This window comes from Condylostylus longicornis, unplaced genomic scaffold (assembly GCF_029603195.1).
Source record: "Condylostylus longicornis isolate FDR11 unplaced genomic scaffold, ASM2960319v2 ptg000004l, whole genome shotgun sequence".
NCBI lineage: Eukaryota > Metazoa > Arthropoda > Insecta > Diptera > Dolichopodidae > Condylostylus > Condylostylus longicornis.
In genome coordinates this window covers 22,746,820-22,769,759 of record NW_026577973.1, presented here as the reverse complement: position 1 = coordinate 22,769,759, position 22,940 = coordinate 22,746,820, and the positions used below count along the sequence as shown (strand labels likewise).

Sequence of the window (22,940 nt, the reverse complement as noted above, 5' to 3'; positions counted from 1 at the left end):
GAGTGTGAGGGAGATAAAAATAATGTTTTAACTTTTATGCATATTAATCTTAATCTGATATGCCCATTAAAGAGAAAAATAACAAGCAAAAATGAATAAATAAAACACAAAAAAAAAATAAATAAAATTTTTTGGGTAATTTTAGAAATTTTAAATCCTTGTTTAATTTTTATAATAACTTTAAGTATTTAACTTTTACAAAAAGATTTCTTTTCGCCATTTTAATATTCAACGAGTCTTACCACAACAAATCAGATTGGAAGTAAAATTATTTTATTAAAATTTGTTAATAGCCAAGTCTTTGGCTTTATTAAAATTAAATTCACTATAAATAAACTTTTAAAATGAACCATCTAGTATTATTTTAATATGTTCATATAAGAGGAAGAAGTACTAACATTGCTAATTTCATTACATCAATCATTTTTTCCAGAATATTATAATATGTTATGTAAGATATTAGTCGATGGTGGAACCAAATAATTAAATTCTTAGCTTTCTCTTATTTAAAAAGTTAGTGCAAGTGTTAAAAATTAAAAAATTTAATTATTAAAATTTATATAAGCAGAATTCGTCGTCAAAGCACGCTTAGAATCCGAAAATGAAATTAAAAAATTAAAATAACTATAGGGATCGGAGCCGTTTATTTCATAATTTACAAAATTATTTCTCTTCCGTGACACTAACTGTATTTGCAATATTAAAAAGCAACTATTTATTTTAAAGTAGCTTAAAATTATTTTTTATCAAAATTGGATTAATTGGGGTTATTCTATTGAACTGTTTCTAAATTTTCCACTATAATAAAAATTTTTTATAGAAAATGAGAAAATTTTTTCATTTTTACATTTTGCTCTACTCGGTTGTAACTTACCATCAATTTCAATTTCAACATTTTAATATTTTTTCATTAAAAATTTAATAAAAATTTTTCCAAAAAAAAAAAAAACAAAAATACCAATTTTTTCAATACATACAGGGCTATTGAAGAGCACACACTAACAGTAATTTACATTGTTTTCGTATTATTTAACATCCGGCATATTAGAAGCTTTATTTATAAAATTTTACTGCCAAAATAATTTTTTACAGGATATACATACAACCTTTAAAGGGGAAAATTTTTGTTTCAATTTTATTTTTGTTTTTTTTTTTTTTTATTAAAACTTTAACTTTACAATTTCTATGCATTTAGACTCATTCGAATGTTTGTATATGGTAACATGGAATGTAAACATTTACGTCAGGACTATAAAAATAATTTTTCCAGAAATGTGCAAGTAACAAATTTTCAATCTTACGATTCTCTTGGTTTTAATATACCGTTTCGAAAACCCCACCACATTTTATACTTACAACTTAGCTCAGATTTTGTTTTGTGTTTTTTATTATCATATGTATAAAAAAGTGAAATTTCATTTGCTCATCTGTGATATTAAATGTATTTGGTACGAATAAATGGAATGATATGTGAAAGGATATTGAAAAAAATAAAAAGCAAAATACAAATTTATTACAACACTGACAAAAAATTCAATAAAAAACTATCGAAAAAAATAGGAAAGTTTTAAAAAAAGAAACAGGATTCAGTCAGAAAGTAAACAATAAAAGGAATTATTCTGTCTTTGTTTACTCGCCTCCGGATAATAACCAAGATGACTGTCTTATATACTTAGACAGATTATTGTATTTCTAAAATTTTTTACTTTATTTAAACAAAAACTCTGTAAAATATTTATTCGGGCTGAAGTGGTTGGTATTTTCAACAACTTAATGTGGTTGTAATGTTTTATGCTCTAAAATATTTTTGTTTGATATTAAAACTAACTGAAATTATTGAAATGCAATAAAAATGTTCTAACATTAAAAATTAATTTTTTGGTACTATTATGGGGCTATAAGTAGCTTATTCATAGCAAAACCTTGCTATTCTTACGACAATTTTCTTATATGACTAAATTAATCTTGAAATCTTAACAAATTATTCCGTATCTTGTTTTCAAAATTAGCTGTTAACTGGAGCTTAATTTGATTGCTATATGGAGCGAGTAGTAAACCATATAATACAATAACGGTAACTTTCGTAAAAATTAAGTTAGAACCGCAAGCCGAATCGATAATTTAAACTAAAATTTAAACTATTTGTGTCAAATGAGTTGTATGGTGTTTAAAATGATTTTTAAAATTTTAATTAGTAAAATTAATATTGAGTTTCAAATTTCAGTCTTAATTACTATAATTTATACAAAACAAAGAAATGAGCAATATTAAGTTACTGATTATGAATTGGTTTTTTTCGGAAATTATTTAAATTAAGTTTTCAACTTAAAAAGGATATTTGTAAAACAAAATTTTATTAAATTTTTTAAATAAAATTTAAATATTTTCAAATCTGCTATATTAAAGTTATTTAAATTTTTAGTAAGTAAATTTGTAATGATTAAAAACATATTACTTTTATATGAAAAACTCTAAATAGCAAATGGAAAAAGTCTAAGAAATTATTACAGTTGTTCATTTTTACTAGTGGTTTGAATCAGTTTTGTTTTAGTATTTTTATCTCACTCAGCAGAAACACTTAACTTAAACATTGTTAAAATAGTTAAAAGAACGTTTTATTATTCGATTTTCATACTGGTATGCCCTTACTGGTTCTAATTTCATATGTATGCAATGAAAAACTTGTTTATATAATTGCAAATTGAATAATTTTGACATGACATATAATTTCGGAAGAAATGTTATTTGAATGGATGTAATATTTTGGTTTTTCAAAAGAAAAAGGTACTTAAGTTGCGAAATCATGTTTTTTTTAACAACTCGAAAAAATTTATTTTATGTCATCTTACAATCATAAGCGAGCACAATATTGTACCAACAAAATTTCTAATTACATTTTGTTCAGATAAGTTGGAATAAAAAATATTTTCTGAAAGTTTTTTATAATAAAATCACTGCTTGCAACTCTAATTCAAGAAAAATAAAAAAAAATGAAGAATAAAATTTTTGTCGCAAAATGTTAATAAAGAAAGCAAAAACAACGATAAAAAATGAAAATTTAAAAAAAATCCGTTTTTTCATCAAAATTCTTTAGTACTTTTTATTAATAGTAAAGCTTCTGTTTACAGTTATAGTTTTCATTATTGTTATATAAAAATTTTATTACTGTAGCACAACATCATAATGTAGTTCATTCACTTCTAAAGAGAAAGTGTGTATGTATAATGAAAATCAAAATAAGAATAAATGTTACTTTGGCACCATTTGCAGTTAAGAACCCTTTTAAAAACAAAATAACAACAACAACAGTAATAATAATATATACACATTTTCTAAATGGAAAAATGTTTCATAATCTTGCGGATTCTCTGATGCAGACAATCTGTGGGTGGTCATAATATCGTGAGAGTTACCAAATTCTATTAATGGAAAATTTGCTTAAACTTTAATCATTTAAAAGTAATAATATACCAAAAGTTTTACAGATTTATTTGTGAAATTTGTAAATTCCAGATACTTCGAAAGTTAGATTCAATATAAATTTTGTTAGCAAAGTTTTAGAAGAAAGATAAAAGTTACTTACTTTTAAATATTATATAACTATTTTCAATTTTACTATGCATTTGGATGAGAAAATTGCAAAATTCTTAAGACCTCGTATTCCAATAGCGTTCAACACAATTGTTTAACTGCAAATTCAATCATAAAATAAATTTTCGAAGGACAACACTTTTGGCTATTCTACAATTTTACAATAATTTCACAAAACAAATATGTCGTCCAGTATAACAATAAACTTAATGTTCATTAGTTGAACTCATAATACTGAAGAAAGCACGATTTATGTATAGAATTCTTAAAGTTTTACGTAATATTTCACGAAAATTAATTCTCGTCGCATAAACATATAAAATTTTCAGACAAAAACATCCAAATATATGCGGTAACATTCTTCTATTATTTAAGATTTTAATGTAACACGAATCATTGTTACAACACAGTCATTCTTAAAATATTTTTCAAAAGAATCGCTAACAAAACTATTTAAGAAAAGAAATAAAATGTTTTTATTGTTTTGTTATTGCATTTTTTCGTTGTTTGCGTCATCTACTGTTCAGTTAAAACTTTGTTATGGGACCGATACTCTGACAATATGTGATCATTATGCAAGATTTTCTTTTTTTTTAGTTCTTTAAGTGTGCTGATGTTGTTTTGAATAAATCTTAAAAGGACACTGTTAAAAGGACATTAAATAGATTTTCATTTTACATTTTGTCTCGCCATAGAAAAGCAATAGTTTTAATTTTTGTAACGGTGAAAATAATATAAAATTATATGTATATATATATATATATATTGTATATGTACAAGAATATTTTGAATATACAAAGTTTTATTATCAATTTGTTAGTATATTTTGGATATTTCAATTTAAGTACGAAATGTTACAATACCTACATTGTGCGATAGGTCTCAGATTGTTAAGATTTTTATAAACTTGTATTAGTTAATAACAATCATTAGTACAACTCGATTCAGTATTTTTTATGGGTAAATGTAAAATTAATTTCATTTTTTTTTGCAATTTAATTAGCGTTATAATTGCATAGAAAACTTTATTGAACTTGTTCATATTGTGAATAGAAAAAATATAAATATAAAAGAATTAAGAATACCTAGTTTTGCAATATAATGGAACGTTTATAATATAATACCTAATTATAAGCCAGAAATTCAATTCGTAAGATGTTTCGCTTTTGCAACATTGTAGGTTAAATACTAGAGGCATATTCAAAATAAAAAAATTCAAAATTACTTATTTATTGCATTAAAATTGCATGAATATCCCACAATTGCATATGTGAGCTTATAAATTAATCTTTTAAAATTTTTATTGCAGAAAATTTTTAATGCTGATCCATTTTAGCAACTCTAAATTATCTCATATGTAATTGCGAAGTGACAGTTTATGAACATCTCCTAATTATTCAATTTAAAAAATTAAAAGTTTAAAATCTTAAGTGGTAAACAACACGCACTTATTGGGTCTATAAAATTTACAGACAAAGGCAAAAAAATTCATTTTTTTAAGAAGTTCAAAAAATTTTAATTGGACTATTGTTAGAAATACCATACTTATTGTTGTTTGGTGATTGAAAATGAAAATGTAAAAAATAAATGAATGGCTAAACAAAGATTTCTTTAATAAAAATGTTCATAAAATAGTGATTAAAGAAAGAATAGAAACCCAAATAAAATTGAAACGCCAAAGACAGAAAAATGAGAACATTTTAAATATTTTATTGAATTTTACTGGGAAGTCGCCTCATATAAGAAAAATGTTCTAATATAATCAATTTTGAAATGAGAATATTTTTAAAAATTAGAATCTTTAGTTTCATTATTTAAACGAGTCAACGATGGAGTGAGCCAAAACTTCATGTTTCTTAAGGAATTTATATTTTTCAATACTTTTTTATACTTTCAAAATTTTGATTAAATAGAATTTTGAACTTAAGTTGTTTTTCAGAAGTCAAAACTCTAAGTATTACACGCAAGACTAGAGAATAGACACCCAATAAAAGAATTCGTCATCGCATTACCTTAGTATTACGACAGCTCGATTGACTTACAATTAAAACTTTATTAGTCTGGAATGCCAGCTTGTTAGACGCAAAAATACGAGGTCTCATGAGTTGGTTTAATACTTTTAATTTGGATATGTCATAAAAGCAGATAAAAACCTAATTACTTTTTGAAATATGAAATAAAAATTAATAATAATAAGTAATAATTAAAATATTAGTTATTTATGACTAATTTTTTATTAAAAAATAATAGGAGAATTTCTTTGTAGATAAGAAATAACTTAAATTTAAGTTCGCATTCTAAAATTTGTTCCAGAAATGATTTCAATTTGTCGTTCAAAATGATTTACAAATTAGTTTACAAGCATTTTTATTGGACAATTCTTATAAAATAATGTTATCCAATTAAAATAATTTAATTCAGTCATAATTTGAAACATATTATGCCATTACACTTAAACTATATACATATATTTATAATCTGTAAATGCAAAGAACTCAAATTATACTACACCAATTAAATCTTTTAATAACGTCATTCATAATAATTTATACATATATTAACTTAATAATGTCAATCTTAATATTCTTGTTAAATTATTTAAGAATTTAGTATTTACATTACCCAAATTTTAATGCAATAAAAGAGCATTACAAGTCTGAAAATAAAAAAAAAACTTTAAAATTAAAATGAGTCCTTCTTTTTCCTTTTATTCTTTATAAAATACGAAAATCAATTTTCCATGTTAATTTACATACACAATACCATATAAAATAATAAATACATATATATTATGTATGTATATATGTAAGTGCTTAAAATAAATATGTCTGAGAAAATATATGCAAAGACACAAAAAAAACATTTCTAATAATGTTAAAATTGTCTGAAACATCACAATATTTTGAAATTTGTCAAAAAATTTTCAATTCTTTTGTTGAATGAATGACTCTTCTTGGAAATTTATACAAAAATATTTCAAATACATTATATTTATTTTCGTACATATATACATATTTATTTATGCATATACATACAAATAGAAAAAATGTAATTTATTTGTTTTTCGTACAAATGGAATATTATTTTAAAAAACGGGAAGGATGCTTAATAAAGCTGTCATTTTCTATTTTCCTCATTTTTTTCCATTTATATTTTCTTTTTTCTTTTAAGATACATACATACATGTATAGAAATAATGCATAATATTTTAGATTCACTATCCTATTAGTACTATTTTAAAAATGAATAATATTTTCAGTTGAACGGTATAATTATAGGATAATTGCTCTATAAAACATATGCAATAGATCGTATAATATTGCTTACTTTGTATGAAGAATAATTCGGTTCCGATAGAACTCTGTTTACCGAATAGTTCTTAATTTTTCGAATCGTAAACTTATGTTGTCATCTTGTCATTGTTTCAATGTGTTTATGAGGCTTTTCTATGTTTTCCAGTCTTATTAATCTTCCAATCTTCATTTATGCTCATTTTCCGACTTGAATATTCCAGTTCTGCCGTTATTTTTTATTAGAATTGAAGTTCCTATGAAATGCCGAAAGGTCTTTAGAAAGGAGATATAAATTCCAAGCTTTAATTAATTAGATGCAAGAGTTGAAGTTGTTTTGCGTTTTAGAATTTAATTTGCAGTGTTTGATGAAATCTTCAGAAAAAAATTACAAAATAAAACAATGCTTAGAGTAATACAATAGATTTTTTAAACAATTTCTTATGATTCATGAACAACCTTTAAAACAACCACATTTATGAATACAAAATAATAAAACAGAAAAATATAGTTGCTGTCCTAGATTTTTGCCTCATCATAGATTCGAAGATAATTAAAATCTCTTTGAATTGGAATTGCAAATTTTTTATATTTTTCAAAAACAAAACGAAATATTTCTTGTTTTTAAAAGTTAAAATCAAGGGACGAGAAGAAAAGCAAGGGAATTTTTTAAAAATAATATACGAATTACTTTTGTAATAAAGGGAAACAAATATTGTACTTATGCTAGCCTACACAAACATATAACAAATATAATAAGCATTGATACCCTAAAAAACCCTTCCCATTGCTCAAACCAACGAACTAAAGCGAAATAAAAGAAATGTTCTGTTTTTTTACTATAGCTTTTTAATAAATTAGAGTAGAAAATTTTATATTATCCTGTACTGCTCTTTTTTCTATCCATTTTTTTATTTTTTCTGTACACATATTTATTTTTTTAATTTTATATACATATGTATATATTTATACAGTAGAAATACATATATTTATATTTTTTTCTCATTTAAAATTCCAGACATGGTACATTTAGTTTTCAAAATTCCGACGAAACTACTCAACTACCAACCCTACCACTTGAACCACCATTGGTATTAGCTGTTGGAGAAGCTGATATTTTATCATCATCGTTATCGTCGTCATCATCATCATCGTCAGCATCATCATTACCATATTATAAGAAACATTTTAATGGAAATAATGAAAATGGAATAGAAATAAATGGAAATTCCGGTACAATTGTAAACTATCGACAATTACATACAAATATTTTAAATAATGAACAACAGGAGCAACGACGACTACGACGGCGACGCCGTAAAAGAGAAACAAAATTATTTAATAGAATTGATTTAAATCATGAGCAGGAAAATTTTCAAATATTAAAAGAAAATAATAATGAAAGAATTGAAATTTTATCAAATGGAATAATATCATCACCATCAATTGATTTAACAACAACAATAATATCAGATTTAACTAATATTGCTCAAATACCGATCAATGTAAATACCGATGAACTGTCAATTTCAAATACTAATAAAAATAACTATAATAATAATAATAACAATAATGATAATAATAATAATAGTAATAATGATGATAATAATGATACAACTATAACAAATGCCAATAGCAATAATCATTATAACAAAGAAATTCATTTCAATAAGAAATTAATTAAAGATTTTATTGAAATGAAAAAATCATTGAAAATGTTAGAAACATCTCGAAGGCATGAAATTGAAAACGAAAGTTTATCAGAATTATCAATATCACCATCATCAACAAAAATAATATCGTCATCACAAAAATTACCATTATCATCATCACCATCATCAACAAATACCAATATATCATTATCAAATAGTAACAATAAAGATAATAAAGATAGTGGTAATAATAATAACAAGAAAAAATCTAAAAATAATAATAATAATAATAACAATAGTAATGATAATGAATTAACAGTTAAAATTAATGCACATCAATCGAAAATTGAAATTTTAAATCAACGAAGTCGTCGCGATACACCCGGTTGTATTGTCAATTATAAAGAGCAACGTTATTTTACGATTGGTTGTAACGATGATAAAAATGTTATTGAAGTTGAAACAAAACAACAGTGTGATTTAGAAGGTGATGAAGGTATGTACATATTTACATATATATACATATTATGTAAATAATATTGTTATTGTATGTAGTAGTATATAATCTCCTTTATGGTATAAATGCATATTACATAATAATGTAATATATATATGGGGTTTGAAATGAACATAATTGGAATTTTTAATTTAATCAAATTTCATTGATAATTAAATCAGTATGGTATAGCAATTCAATTGAAATTATTGCCTTTTTTTACTCTAACAATTAAGGTTGACAAAATTGTGCATTTTAATTGTTTAAAATTACTTTTTTGCTGCAATTTCCTTTTAGTTTTCTATTTCGAATAAATTTTTTGTTTGATCTCAATAAATTTTAAATACTGATACTGATGCATATTATCGATAAAACAACACTTCTTTTAAACCTGATGAAACTTAAAAACCAAAAAATAGTAAGTTATTAAGACCTTTTGCTTTAAATAAGTATTCTAAGTTATAGAACACTTAGATACTACCAATTTTAATCCTTGCATATTATTTCCTTGTATATTACGATGATTTATAAAAAAATATATTCTTCTTTAATGCTGTTCCAAAATCGTTGATTTTCTAAGAAGTGAACAATGATTTTTTAAATTTTGCAAACGCCAAAGATATTCTTAATATTTTCAAGTATATTTTTTTTTCAGTTCTTAATATGTCTTTTATTTTATTTTTTAATTACTTCTTACTTACAATATGCTAGAACACAGAAGTATTTTTTGACATCAAGGTTTCTCTAGTTATTTGAGAAAAAAGTTTAAGATATTTAAACTATTTTAAAAAACTTAAATATTAAATTTGCAATATTTAAATCTTATAGTTAGTATGAACTTAATGTAAGTAAACTATAACAAATTCTTTCATTTTAACTTATAATGACGGTAATTTTCAACCATTACAAAAAAAAAATATTATACAGTTTCTATAAACAAAAGTAACACGACATAAATATAAATAAAGTTGGGTCAAACCAATGGTTTGTATTGTAGCACTTTTCCCTTAAACAAATGAAAATACTGCTTTTAAATACAGTCTATGTATACTCGTACCTACCACACTATTAAAATTATTTTCATTCATATACGAAACTATTTCTAGGATTGCATAAATATAGGATGAACGATTTATGCAGTCATTTTGCTTCATTTATGCAAACAAAAATTAATTTAAAGACGGGTTAACAAAATGAGTTAAGAAAATTAATTACATTTTTTAATGTCATGGAATTTACCGATACCTTTTTGCGTTTACAGAAAAAAAAGCTTGCGGTTTCGGAAATTTAAGGCGTCAAAAATTCAAATTTTACAAATTTCAAGAGGCGATAACTTGAGGGGGGTGGAGATGGAAAAAAATTTTTTTCCAATGAAATAAACTATTTATTAGTGTCTAAAAGCTGCTGAAATTTCAGGCTCCTACAACCTGGGGTCTAGAAGAAAAACGACCTCAAAAATTTGGAAAAAACAGATTTTAGATAACGGTAAATTTAAACGGCCATTTTGTTCTTTTAAAGTTTGACTATAGTATGCCGCGATAGGAGAAGCAAGCCGCTGGCTTTCTGCGTTTGCAAAATTTGAAAAATGCTTATGGTTTCATTGCAACAAATACTTAAAAAATTGCATTTTTAGGGTTTTGGGTGGGTACGTAAAAATCTACTGAATCATCTACTGAAATAAGCCTCTAGAAAAGATATATGGACATATTAAATTTCAGCTTTCTATCTTCAAGGATGTAGAAGTTTTATAACATGTTCACGGGCGGACGGACGGACAGAGTGAAACTAATAAGCACTTTTTTGGAAAAGTGCTAAAAAGGGAATATGATGAAGGGAAAAGTAAAAGGAAAATTTTATTACCTTTGAAATAATGGCATTGATTTGTTTGCACTTTTTTAAATTATATCGATATTTCGTGTTATTTTTTATAAAAAATATTATTCTGTCTTTTTTTTCTCGTTTTACACTTTTTAATTTAAAATGAGAGAATCCTACATAATATCTGTGTGGATTTATGTAAATTTAATGTGGCGAAAGTTATTAGAAAGTGGCAAGAATTAAACTTTGTACGAACGGTATTCCGTGAACTTACGAACATTTCCATTTTGTGATACGCCGTAACTGTCAATTTAAACTTTTTCAATTTGTTTTCTTTTAACTGTTTGACTTTTGCAGCTGGTAATAATTTAATAATTCTTCCCAAATAGGTACAGGATCCAAAATTCTATGCTCGTCTCTATTCAGAGATGATTCTCAAGTTAAGAAGCTTATAATTGGACAAATTTTCTATTAAAGCTTTACTTTTATATATCATACGAATATTGTAGGGATAAAAACTTTTAAATTTGCCTTTACAATTTGAATATAGTTTTAACCGAATGGCTTTAAATAATTTTCCTTTTTACTTTTACACACTAAGTTTTTCGAAATTGGTTTTGCTTTTTTAAAACAAAAAAACATCTATTGCATTATGTACGTATGTCTGCGTTTTACTTTTTGCTCAAAAACATAAATATAACGTTGGTGTTTCCTTAAAAACTTCTAGTTAAATTCAGTACAAGCAGAGTAAAAATAATCCATGAACACATTGCCTTATATGTACCTATGTACATGCAATATACAAGCTCTGTAAAAAATGTTTTTTAAATATGTGCTGAGTTATATAAAATGCATGAATGTTTCATTATAATGCAAATACGACGTATGTATAAACATTATAAAAATACACTCTTTTACAATATTTACTCAACATATTAAAAGGGTATAGGGAAACTTACTTAATGCACCAGAAGGAATGAAAATTAGTTCACCAGTATTATAAAACAAGAAATTAAATAGCAAAGCATAAAAGACAAGAAAAATAAAAGAGAAAAAAATAAACATTTACGTTAATAATGTCAGTTTCGCCAAAGCTCTGTGGACTCAAAATACAATTATTGTTATTATTTTTTAGTCTTTTTTTTCTCTTTTTTGTTAACTATATGCAAGTATATAAGTGTTTTTTGCACACTATAAAAATTTTGACCTAATTTTAAAAATTGGAAAATCAACTAAAGCATTTATTTATACTGGGTGATTTCATAAGTTTTTTATTTTCAACTCGATGAACCTTAATCGAAATGAACTAATTTTAAAGTTAGGCTACAATTCAATATAGAAATATTGAATTCTAGCAATAGAGGCAATATAATGTAAAACATGCTTAAATTTTTGATAAAGAAAATATTTTAAATTTTTTATTCAAAACTGTTCCTCTTAATATTAACGAATTTTTCATTTAATATAATTAATACTGAATGGGAGCCTGTTTTACAAGAATATAGTCAGGATCCTACAAAATTACTGTGGATGTCGAATTTATAATCGTTCGCAGGAAATGTCAATCACATCAATTTTAGATAGAAACGTCAACAAATTTTACTATTTTTCTAAATGTACTAAGTAGGTTTTGAAACAAAATAGCCGAAGTTACTTCATTTTTTTTGGCGAAAATTTAAATTTTCTGTTTTGTCTCGAGTGCAAGTTGGCATTAAAGGCGAAATTGAAAAATTCTATTTGAAGTTACTTACAAAATTTTTTACTTTCATAATAAAAGAATAAAGAGAAAATAAAATATGATGCATAGAGAGGGAGAGGAAATAAAACAGAATAATAAAAGAATTTGTTTGTTTTTGTGTTTTTGTTTTGTACATTAAGTTTTTCCTTAGCAATTTCTACAAAAATAATTTCTTTAGAATTATTTTTTTTTAATATTATATAAGTACATTTCATTTTCTCTTTTTAATTTTTGCTCTACTATTGTAACAGTATACTATTGTCATGGACATTGGATTGAAAATGGTACTGTGTACGTGATAGCAAAAAATTCAGCTACTTCACATGCGGTCTGTATCACTTATCAACCACAAGAAGGGGCTGGTAACCTAGAAACGAAACTAATGATTGTTGGTGATTCATGTCTTAGGGGCCAAATGAAACCACCAGAACACCATTTGGTAGCAACTATTAAAAAAGCTGGTAAGTTTAGAAATAAAAAAAAATAATAAAACTTTTTTTATTTTTTTTCGATTGCATTTTTGTTAAAAAAAAGAGGGGGAAAGAATGGTGAATTATTTAAAACATTTTTTTTTATTTTGTATTAAAAACATTCATTTAAGAGTGTTTTTCCCTTTTGTTTTTGTTTTGAATGTGTTTAACCTGTTATAAAGGTGTAAATAACTATTAAAGGGAATTTAGTATTGTAATTGGAATTTTAAGTGTTGCGATAATACCTTTTAATTATTGTTATTGCATTTAAGATAATTAAAAAAATTTATACAGAATTATTTTGAATTTAGAAAAATTCACAATAAAAGTTGCAAATATATACACGATGAAAGAAAAATAATTTTAGTAGGAACATTCATAGAACTGGAAAAACTAAATTCTCTTATTTTCGAATTTCTTTTCATCTTATTCATTTCATAACGTTGAGTGTTATTTAAAATGTAAAAAATTAACAAACAAAAGATTCAATTTGGAAATAATTATTTTAATAAAATTTAATTAATCTCAAATACTGTTCATCTTTTAATGTTTTTCAACTTAATTGGTAGCAAATCAGAAATTCGAATTTAACCTTTTCAGAAAGAGTTGTAAAATCAAAAAAATTTCTTAACACTTAACACTTAAGAGGGATAAAAAAATATTATTTTAGACTGTTTCAATAAAAACAAAACAAAAGAGCATTTCTCTCTTACCATAAAAAAAACAAATGGAGATTCAGCCAAGTTGAGAATATCTATTTTGTAAATCCAGTTTTCTTGAGAGTCGTTATTTTTCCAATTATCATTCATATCACACCCTGATTTTCTCATTAAAAAATCGCAAATCTGAAAAAAAGCTATGAAATTTTAGAAAATTTTAAAATAATCCGCGACGATATAAGAAAACATTTTTTGGATAAAATGTCGGTTTGAAAATCACAAGAAATTTTCTTAAGCTCTGTTATATTGAAATAGACAGTTATCAAATATATTTGGAAAGCGTGTTATTGGAAAGGCTTCGTCAAGGCCATTCGAGATGATATGACATTCATTGAACGAAATGTTTGGAAATCAGCCCTATACCCTGGTCGCAATGAATGGATTCCGAAAAAAAAACATGTTAACTGTATACAGATTGTGTTTAAATAACATTTTATAAATTTTAGTAGGTTAATAGACAAATTTTTCAATTAGAAGCCACTAGTTATTAATTATTGAATATTAAAATGATAATTATTTTTTATTTTGCATATTATTGAAATTGCTCTTATTTACACTCTTAGTGACTGCCAGGGTTAAATTTTGAATTCATATCAATTACGCTTGAATTTAATTTTTTTATATTACTCAATTTTTGCAAATATTTACACCCAATACAGTTTTAAACCAAAAAATTATCTAATTTTTATTAATTTTAAAATAATTTTATAAATATTTTTCAATTCATTTTTGTTCAATTTCTTGTAAATTTAAATTTATAGAAATTTCTGAAAATTGATTACGCACGCATATAATTATAATAATATTTTGTTTTTTTCATTATTTGTTTTTTTTTTACAGGAAAATGTGGTGATCCTAGTTCATCAACAATTCAATCAATAAACTTATTCTTATTTATAATTGCTTTTGGATCTACAATATTGTTCACTAATAGATGACATACTTTAATATTGAATACTAATACTAATTAACAACTAATACTATTACATTTATAGCCTATATAAAATAAAATACATAGATATTTATTAATTTTTTTTTTCCAATAATAATTTTTTCTTTTCGTAAATTTACAAATTTGTTTCTCATTTTCATTATGTAAAATTTAATTTTGCATTTTTTATGATATATTTTGAAAAAATCCAAAAAAACTAAACAAGAAAAATTAAAAAATCAAGAAAAAAATACAAAAAAAAAGGAAAATTAAAATTATTATTCAACATTTTGCATAACTACTACATACACAAAAATATTATTGACTTTTTTATTTTATTATTTCTTATGATTTGAAAAATAAAATAAAAAGCAAAAAAATTTTTCTTGAAAATATTAAAAAAAAAAGAAAAACGAAACAAACACAAAAAATCTTAAAAATTAAAAACTTGAAACAAAAGGAAAGGAAATCTGAAAAAAAACTTAGAAAAGAAAATTAAATAGATAGAAATCAATAAAGCAAGTATTTTACACAGAAAAAAAAAAAACAAAAAATTAAAAAAAAATGTAAAAATATGAAATAAAAAGTGAATATACATGTACATATGTATGTATATGTGTATACACTTGTATGTGTAAAATAAAACAAATTATATAATATATATATATATACATATACATATATATACATTCATACATTGAGGTGATATTAGTTTATTTTTCTATTAATAATAAGAGTGATATAAACAAAAAAAAAACAAGAAAAGAAACAAACAAACAAAATATACTAAAACAAAAAAAAACATTCAAAAATAAATTGAAAAAAAAAATTGAAAGAGCAACAAACCTTGTATAACCTGTACAGTGAGCAGAACTTAACACAAAATAAAAATTTAAATAAAAACAAAATTTTTATTTCAATATTTTTGATTAAAATTATTAAAACAAAACTTGTAACTATTGCATTAAAATAACAGTTAAATAACAGCAAAAGGTTAAGACAATTTGGGATTAAACCAACGAACATTATCTTCATTCCACGTAGATTTTGAAGAAAAAAGTTGTAAGTTCGAATTTTCGACATTAAAATCAATAAAAGAAATTCTTTCTTTAATGTTGTGTAACCTACTAGTGTCAAAAAACCTACGTATTTGGTATACATTTCGATAAAAAACATATTGAATAACTCAGTTTTGTACTTAGTGAAAATTTTTGTAATAAACATAGTCATAAATTTTGTGCATGCACCTTTTTTTGTCAAATCTTGCAAAATAATTTAAAATAATGACTGATTTTCTAACACTATATCAATTTTAAATGTGGTACCTTTAAAAAAAAAACTAATTATGAAAGCAGAATTTTTAATATTTTAATTTACAGTACAAATACTGTTTAATAATACAGCACAGTAATGGCTAAATATCCGTATATAATATTTGGATTTTATTTGTCGAATAATAAACTTCATTTTTATACTAAATTTATGTATATGAAATTTGCTACATCATGTTCTAAAAAAACGTGCTAATAGAATATTTTACCTCAACAATATATAGAGAGAATATGACATATTAAACTTTTTGAAAAATTTAGCCAACTTATCTAGCCTTTAAAGGTTTAACAAGAAAATTATTAGGCTTATTCTATTAGACGCGACGCATATAAAAATGTGTGAGGTGACAGTTTTGCTATTCTTCTAGACGCGCGTCTCAATATTTATTTTTTTTTTAAATTATCACATTTTTTTTATCACATTTAATAGTGTATATTGTTATTTGTTGTCAACGGAGATATAAAAGCTGCTGAAAAATACAATTTAAAGGAAATAGAAAAGATATAAGTATGATTAGGTATAAAAATTCATTTTCTTAAGTTTCTTTATCACTTTTGCCTCTATTTTAATAAAACAAAACCAAAAAAAAAAATTTCGAAAACATCCCTCTTTCTCTAATTTACCATTTTTCTGTTATTTATAATTTTTTCTGTCACCACTTTATTTAAAAACAATTTTCTAAGCTTTTAACATCGAAAAATTTCGAGAGTTATTTCTTCTGTCACATCACATTTCGCTAGACATAGAATGCCAAAAAAATGTGACAGTCAGTAAAAAATAAAACATAAAAACATAAAAGTGACGCGTCTAGTAGAAAAGGCTAGAAAATAATTGCGAAAATTTGTCTCAAAAAATCTCTTAAAAATTATAAAAAATTGAAAATTTGAAATTTTCAAATCTTTAATACGAGTATTGAAACTCAAAATAGTTTCATTGAAACGAGCTTCTATGGTCAGACTGTTATAAAGCGTGTTGCTCAGCATTTAGGTGTTATTTAAACAAAAAATATTGTGGAATTTTAATAAAATAGCTAATCCCTAATATTGTAACTCGAAGGCAATACAAAGTAAAATAAAAATGAAAACTTTAAGAAAAAAAAAAAATTACACAAAACCGAAAGCATTTACACTATACAAACAAACCTTTTATCCTTTTATTGTTTTTCGTTTATTATCGTATATTTTTTAATATAAAAATTAAAATTAAAAACAAAAAAAAAATAAATCTTCACATTTGTATTTATAAAAAAAAATTTAAAAAAATATAAAATTAAATTCATACCAAAGTTTAATATAATTTAATTGTACATTATGTAAAACTAAAAAGAAAAAATAAAACAAAAACGAAAAAAAAACTTCATTAATTTAATTAAAGTCTAAGTGAATGTTATTCACTTTAAAATTTAAAAAATAAATAAAAAAAAAACAAAAAATGTAAAAATAAAACTAAAAGAATTTTCTTTTTTTTTCTTATTTTTTATTGTAATAAATATTAAAATTAAATACTAAAAAATGAAAAAAAAATCAACTAAATTCGAATAAAAATAATAAAAAAGGAATACAATATTATTGTAATTAAAATAAAAAAAATTAAATAGAGCGTTACATACATGCATATATATATATATATACAAACATGGACGGCACATGTACATGAAATTGAAGGCAAACAATTGTAATTTATGACCGTATATGTAATGGTAACACTTAAAAAATATATATAACTGTATATTTGTATAATATATTATATAAAAAAGGAGAACACAAAAAATGAATGTAATTAAAGTAAAATAAAAGAAAAAAATGAAATTTTTAATAATTTAAGGGAAAAATAAACAATTTGTTATATATAAAATATTTAAAAAAAAAAAGGACACGCATTTTTATTTTCATATTTGAATATAGTCAGTAGAAACCTTATATAAATTGTCATAATATACCTGAGTTTTCGTGCTTGGCCATATTAAAAGAAATAATCAACCAATTTCCTTGAAATTTAATATTGAAATTTGTACTGTTAAAACAATGAACATTTGAATTTTTTGGAATGATCAGGGCTCGGAAACCAAACTGCAGCCGAAATTACATTTATCATATCTATGGGACTAAACTTTGATATTTGAGTTCTGGTTGTTACCCAACCTAACTGGCGAGCATTTCAAGGAATTCAGGTAGCACAAAGCGAAACTTTACTAAGAGTCAAATTTTCATTTTTCTAGGCATGTTAACTATAAGCTTACTAATGCCCTAAAAATTGGAAAGAAATATTTGAAAGGCATTTTTATAACATTCTGTAACACTTTCACTTTACCAAACAATACACATAACAGTCAGTTATACCGCAAATTCTTTAACGTCAAAATTTTGATTTTAGTCTGCAAACTGTCTGAAACTAAAACTTTTACGGACAGAAATCTAGTAAACTTTTTACCCGTAATTGACTTTGAATTTTGATCATCCGTAAACGTCAAAACAAAAAAAAATTTTTTTTTAGATTTAAAATAAATTTATACTTACATATTAAAAATTAACAATAAAAATATTTTTTATATTATTTTTAACGTAATGATAGTCACTCAACACATCAAATTTATTTACTGAATTACTACGTCAGACTGTCTGCATGTAAAAAAAAAAATCTACAATTTTGACGATTAATTGACTTTTTTTAAACGTTTAAGAATTTAAACTTTGACTGAGAGTAAAAACGTAGTAGAGTATCCGTAAACTCAGACAACTCAGATTTTGTAAAATTTGACGTTTAAGAATTTACCAATATGCTAACCACATCAGTCTTTTGTTAGCATTTAAAAATTTTTCGGTATTTTAAGTATTTTAAAAATATTTAAATTATTTAATGATTATTATCACGAAACAATAGGAAATATTTGTGGAAGATAAGTAAATATCTGAGAAAATTCGCGTTCGACTGTCCAGATTTACTTTCTGAGGTGTCCATGACGAGGAACCAGCTGATATTCATAAATGAAGTCGGATGGTTTTAGGGAGTGTACGTGTAATGTGTTGTATTAGTTTGTTAATGAACATCTTAGTTGACTAGTACTCGCGTGGAGCGCTCTTCTGTCACTACTTCTATTGTAATGCTACTAATACTACTAATAATACTACTGATAGTACTACTTTACTATACCACTACTAATACTACTACTAATACTATACTACTACTAAAAACTTTGGCGAGTATACCAAAATATAAAAATTTTGATAATTAATAATTATAAAGTTTATATAGAGAAAAAATATTTTTATATTGCATTTTGAACACGAATTTTTTCTTTACTTATTAAAAAATTTCCTACTCCTCATATTACAAAAAAGAAGAACGCAACTTTGCTATCATTCGAAATATTTTTATGATAAAGAAAAAATATTTAAACCAAAAATTTAAATAGAACTTTAAAATTAAATTTGATTTTTTCACTAAAAAATTTCTTTAAAAATTCTTTAAGATTGTTGAAAATTTCAAGCAAAAATATAGTTACAAGGAATCTTGTATATCAAGGGGAGATATATCTATGTACATGTATTAACAACACAATGTGTATGTATGTATATAGTATGTCAGCTACGCAAAAAGGAATTTAATAAAAATTTATCATTGGAAGCACAAGCACAAGTACTATACGTCTTCCCTACAAGCTAAATGCTATTTTCATTTCTCTTAACTTTTCTACTTTATTTTTTTCTTCTACTTTTAATTTTGAACGGAAAACGGAAGCAAAAATATAAAAATTATTTCCATGTGATGTATTCCTCTAAGCTTTTTCATAAATCACTTAAGAAAAATTATTAAAAAAAAAAATTGTTTTTTAGCTATTCCTTTTCTCCATTTTTAAACTTTCTCTACGCTATCTTTCACTCACGCTAATTCAATGTTATACATATACAATTTTTGTTGAGCCTTAATGTTTTGCTTATTAAGATATTTTTCAAGGATGTTTGGTAAAAAAGATTCTGTCCTTCGTTGATTTATGGTTAATTAAAGCAAAAATATAAAAACAATAATAAAATATTTAGAGAAATAAAAATAATATGAAATAAAAATGAAGATGAAAAAAAATTAATGTGAGCAATTCCAAGGTACCCAAATTAAATTCCATTATAAAATTTCTATACTTGTAATATAATAAATATGTAAAATTGTAGTTCTAAACATTTAATTGTGTATTTTTTTATTTTCAGTATCGTGCCTAAGAAAAATTGGTACCAGTTATGCTTACACTTTTGGTGTAATCTTGAAATATTATTCATTCACGAAAATTAAATTATATTTTGTCTTGTTATCACTAATCACTTATTGAAAAACTCATAGTAAATTACCCCTATATTCAATATTTAAGGTGTTTTCCGGGAAAGTGAAATTTTGTGAGAGTTGCCAAAAACTTCCTTATACTGCTTTAATAATTTTCAAAAGTCGATAACTGGGATCCTTGTGTTGATCCTATATGCAATATACACCGACAAATTTAGAATGTACAAATAAAAGTTTAAGAAATTAGGAAAAATAAAAAAACAAAATATGTGACCATAATATTTTCGACTACAATATTTCACAGAAAGCACAAAAAAGTAAAATAATCACCTTTAAGAATAATAAATAAAATTATCAGAATAAATAATAGTAGAAAATGTGAAGATCTGAAAGTTTATTACTTAGATGTGAACAATCTTGAAACGTTAGCCTTATTCTCATCATTTTTCATAATGGAAACAGTCCATATATAAAAAAGAGTACATGAATACGTTCATAAAAGTCAGACATTTAAGATGTGTAAAAAGACAATATCAAACAAAGAAACGATGCGAAAAAGTACAAAAAATTATTAAGGGTTTAAGCCTTTTTGACTGAAAATTCTTTCCTTTAAATAAACATTGATCGGTTCAACAAATTCAACAGAAAAACTTGAATTAGTTACTAACCTTATGTAGGATACACTATCCATATGAAATGTGAAATCATGAAGTGTTCCTGCGTTATTGCAAGACATATGTTATTAAAACTTTGAATAATAAATTTAGATGCTTTTCGACGTATAATTTTTATCGGATTAGATTGGGTTACAAAATTAAACTAATCAGATTAGTAATTAAAACTTGGAAAATTTTATTAAAATTTTTATATATACCCTTATTATGAACGGCGAAGTGAACCACTAAGAAGTGAATCGAATGACATTTTAAATTATGATTGGCGAATACTTTCATTCGCCAGATCCAAAATCAGACATCAGAAAACCTACTGAAAATAACGAGGTTAACACCACACATATATACATTCTTTTGGCTTTTTTGCAAAAACAATTGAATTTTCCTATTCCTTTAGCAATTGCGGGGTTGTTCTCGATTAATTTAATTAAATGCTCGAATTGTTTTTGGTTCGTTTTTCTTACCGCTTAAATTAATATTAAACAATCAATATTTTTTACAATAATTTGTAGAATTTTATGAACTTACTTTACAAGATAGTTTAGATTATATATCACTATAAATGCTATAATATCAAATAAAAAAAATGCATTATATTAATTTTTGGTTTCATTCGCCAAGTCACACAAAATTTTCATTCGACAAATTGGACAGCGCATTCGCCTGAAATTAAGGCGAATTCGCTAATCATATTAAGAACGAAAAATTCATATTCGTCAAAAATTTCATTCGCTTCGCCGATCATAACAAGGACCAGAATTTCGTTCAGTATTTTTATATATAGTCCTACAACATTTATATTATTAAAATAAACGGAACAAGTTTTGGGGGTAGATGCCTTTTGATCTCTCTATGTGATCGCCAAACATAATTTTTGTTCGACATCATGCTGAAAAAGAGTGTATTTAACTTTTTGTATCAGTGAGAATTGATACCATAACCTAATATCTTTTATTGTATATACAATACGAGCGGTTGTATTATGGAAAAGACACAAAAGTATAAAGCATTGTGCGCAAAGCAAATACATAAACAAATTGTATTATAACCAACGCTTATTTTTATACAAAAATTAAGACCATACGAACTATAAATAAGCGGGATATATCAGAAAATATCTTGTTACTTGCTTACTATATTGAAATTATTCTACAAAAACTACTTTCTACTGACGTTCTCTAGAATTTTTGAACATTCTTTTCTCTTTCTTTCGAAATAAGCAAATTGATTGTCGCAGCTTCTACTCGTATATTGTTATTTATTTGAAATTCCGTCACCTAAGGAATATGTGTTGTTGAATATTATAGCAAAGGGCATTTTTCACAACTATACTGTTGTTTTTGTACTTCAAAAACGTTTTCATAACACAAAATCCAACTACAAGTTTTAACAAGAAACTTAAATTTGACACAATTGAAGGCAACTTAGTTTCAGTTTCAACCCACATACCATTTATGTCTTTTTGTATTTACATTTTTTGTAAGAAACGAGCACACATTTCCACATATTTTACTTTTATACCAACGTACAAACATATACGTACAAAAAGTAATGTAAATATTCGTGTTTTATTAGCGTATGCTACAACTACAATGTATATATATGTATACGCTTATGTACAATTACTTAAAATAAAATATAAAATAAGGACATGCACATAAAGCAAATATAATAACAGGAATAGAAAAAGAAAAAAAATGCAACAAGAAAAATTAAAAATTACAAAAGTATAGAAGGTACCTCCTGGAAATTATTATATTATTTTTCTCTATGACATTGTATAAATCTGCTGACCTGGAAGGCAATATTATTCTGATGTATGCTGAAACAAAACATTGAAATACAAGACAATACAGTAATTATGTTTGTACCATTAACAATTGTACATTGTATTATTATACGAGCATATGTAAATAATACATACATAGATACATATGGACGTATATAATAGCCAAGA

The 22,940-nt window shown here is 24.3% G+C and overlaps 1 protein-coding gene across 3 annotated transcripts in view; it reads left to right on the top strand.

The window, feature by feature from the left end:
* Window positions 1-16,082, top strand: part of LOC129607905 (uncharacterized) — a 115,094-nt gene extending 99,012 nt beyond the window's left edge. For all 3 annotated transcript variants that reach the window (XM_055519172.1, XM_055519166.1, XM_055519157.1), the window contains exons 13-15: window positions 7,900-9,029; window positions 12,837-13,046; window positions 14,615-16,082. In XM_055519172.1, the coding sequence (XP_055375147.1) occupies window positions 7,900-9,029; window positions 12,837-13,046; window positions 14,615-14,712 (1,438 nt within the window). In that variant the 3' untranslated portion in view covers window positions 14,713-16,082. The remainder of the gene's footprint in view (window positions 1-7,899; window positions 9,030-12,836; window positions 13,047-14,614) is intronic.
* The last annotated feature ends 6,858 nt before the right edge of the window (window positions 16,083-22,940 follow it).